This window comes from Solanum tuberosum, chloroplast, assembly GCF_000226075.1.
Source record: "Solanum tuberosum chloroplast, complete genome".
Lineage (NCBI taxonomy): Eukaryota > Viridiplantae > Streptophyta > Magnoliopsida > Solanales > Solanaceae > Solanum > Solanum tuberosum.
Genome location: NC_008096.2, coordinates 17,501 through 20,000, shown reverse-complemented (window position 1 = coordinate 20,000; position 2,500 = coordinate 17,501). Strand labels below are relative to the sequence as shown.

Below are 2,500 nucleotides of genomic sequence, written 5' to 3'. Positions count from 1 at the left end.
ATGGAAAAATAAAATTCAATGAGGACTTGGTTCATCCGACACGTACACGTCATGGGCATCCCGCCTTTCTATGTTCTATAGACTTGTATGTAACTATTGAGAGTGAAGATATTCTACATAATGTGAATATTCCACCCAAAAGTTTGCTTTTAGTTCAAAACGATCAATATGTAGAATCAGAACAAGTAATTGCTGAGATTCGCGCAGGAATATCCACTTTGAATTTTAAAGAGAAGGTTCGAAAACATATTTATTCTGATTCAGACGGAGAAATGCACTGGAGTACCGATGTCTATCATGCACCCGAATTTACATATGGTAATGTTCATCTATTACCAAAAACAAGTCATTTATGGATATTATTAGGAGGGCCGTGCAGGTCCAGTCTAGTCTACCTTTCGATCCACAAGGATCAGGATCAAATGAATGCGCATTCTCTTTCTGGCAAGCGAAGATATACTTCTAACCTCTCAGTAACCAATGATCAGGCGAGGCAGAAATTGTTTAGTTCGGATTTTTATGGTCAAAAAGAAGATAGGATTCCTGATTATTCAGACCTTAATCGAATCATATGTACTGGTCAGTATAATCTCGTATATTCGCCTATTCTTCACGGGAATTCTGATTTATTGTCAAAAAGGCGAAGAAATAAATTCATCATTCCACTACACTCGATTCAAGAACTCGAGAATGAACTAATGCCCTGTTCAGGTATCTCGATTGAAATCCCCGTAAATGGTATTTTCCGTCGAAATAGTATTCTTGCTTATTTCGATGATCCTCGATACAGAAGAAAGAGTTCGGGCATTATTAAATATGGGACTATAGAAACGCATTCAGTCATCAAAAAAGAGGATTTGATTGAGTATCGAGGAGTCAAGGAATTTAGGCCAAAATACCAAATGAAAGTAGATCGATTTTTTTTCATTCCTGAAGAGGTGCATATCTTGCCCGGATCTTCTTCCATAATGGTACGGAACAATAGTATCGTTGGGGTCGATACACAAATCACCTTAAATCTAAGAAGCCGAGTCGGTGGGTTGGTCCGGGTGGAGAGAAAAAAAAAACGAATTGAACTGAAAATCTTTTCTGGAGATATCCATTTTCCTGGAGAGACGGATAAGATATCCAGACATACCGGCGTTTTGATACCACCAGGAACAGGAAAAAGAAATTCCAAGGAATACAAAAAAGTTAAAAATTGGATCTATGTCCAACGAATTACACCTAGTAAGAAAAGGTTTTTTGTTTTAGTTCGACCTGTCGTCACATATGAAATAACGGACGGTATAAATTTAGGAACCCTTTTTCCACCGGATCCATTGCAGGAAAGGGATAATGTGCAACTTCGAATTGTCAATTATATCCTTTATGGAAATGGCAAACCGATTCGAGGAATTTCTGACACAAGTATTCAATTAGTTCGGACTTGTTTAGTATTGAATTGGAACCAAGACAAAAAAAGTTCTTCTTGCGAAGAAGCCCGTGCTTCTTTTGTTGAAATAAGGACAAATGGTTTGATTCGACATTTCCTAAGAATCAACTTAGTGAAATCCCCTATTTCGTATATCGGAAAAAGGAATGATCCGTCGGGGTCAGGATTGCTCTCTGATAATGGATCAGATTGTACCAATATCAACCCCTTTTCTGCCATTTATTCCTATTCCAAGGCAAAAATTCAACAATCTCTTAACCAACCTCAAGGAACTATTCATACGTTGTTGAATAGAAATAAGGAATGTCAGTCGTTGATAATTTTGTCAGCAGCCAATTGTTCTCGAATGGAGCCATTCAAAGATGTAAAATATCACAGTGTGATAAAAGAATCAATTAAAAAAGATCCCCTAATTCCAATTAGGAATTCATTGGGCCCTTTAGGAACATGCCTTCCAATTGAGAATTTTTATTCATCTTACCATTTAATAACTCATAATCAGATCTTAGTAACTAAATATTTGCAACTTGACAATTTAAAACAGACTTTTCAAGTGATTAAATTAAAATATTATTTAATGGATGAAAATGGAAAAATTTTTAATCCCGATCCATGCCGTAACATTATTTTAAATCCAGTCAATTTGAATTGGTCTTTTCTCCATCACAATTATTGTGCAGAGACATCTAAAATAATTAGTCTTGGGCAGTTTATTTGTGAAAATGTATGTATAGCCAAAAATGGACCGCCCCTCAAATCGGGTCAAGTTATACTTGTTCAAGTTGACTCGATAGTGATACGATCAGCTAAGCCTTATTTGGCCACCCCCGGAGCAACTGTTCATGGCCATTATGGGGAAACCCTTTACGAAGGAGATACATTAGTTACATTTATATATGAAAAATCGAGATCTGGTGATATAACACAGGGTCTTCCAAAAGTAGAACAGGTCTTAGAAGTGCGTTCGATTGATTCAATATCCATGAATCTAGAAAAGAGGGTTGAGAGTTGGAACAAATGTATACCAAGAATTCTTGGAATTCCTTGGGGATTCTTGATTGGTGC

The 2,500-nt window shown here is 36.7% G+C and overlaps 1 protein-coding gene across 1 annotated transcript in view, besides 1 other annotated feature; it reads left to right on the top strand. All coding sequences in view use genetic code 11, as the record gives it.

The window, feature by feature from the left end:
- The window catches only part of rpoC2 (RNA polymerase beta'' subunit), a 4,179-nt gene that overhangs the window by 1,081 nt on the left and 598 nt on the right, over positions 1-2,500 (top strand). Inside the window, exon 1 of the mRNA in view lies at positions 1-2,500. This exon is cut by the window's left edge and continues 1,081 nt beyond it; it is cut by the window's right edge and continues 598 nt beyond it. Within this exon, the coding sequence (YP_635629.1) occupies positions 1-2,500 (2,500 nt within the window).
- Positions 1-2,500: part of a sequence feature (LSC) that runs on past both edges of the window.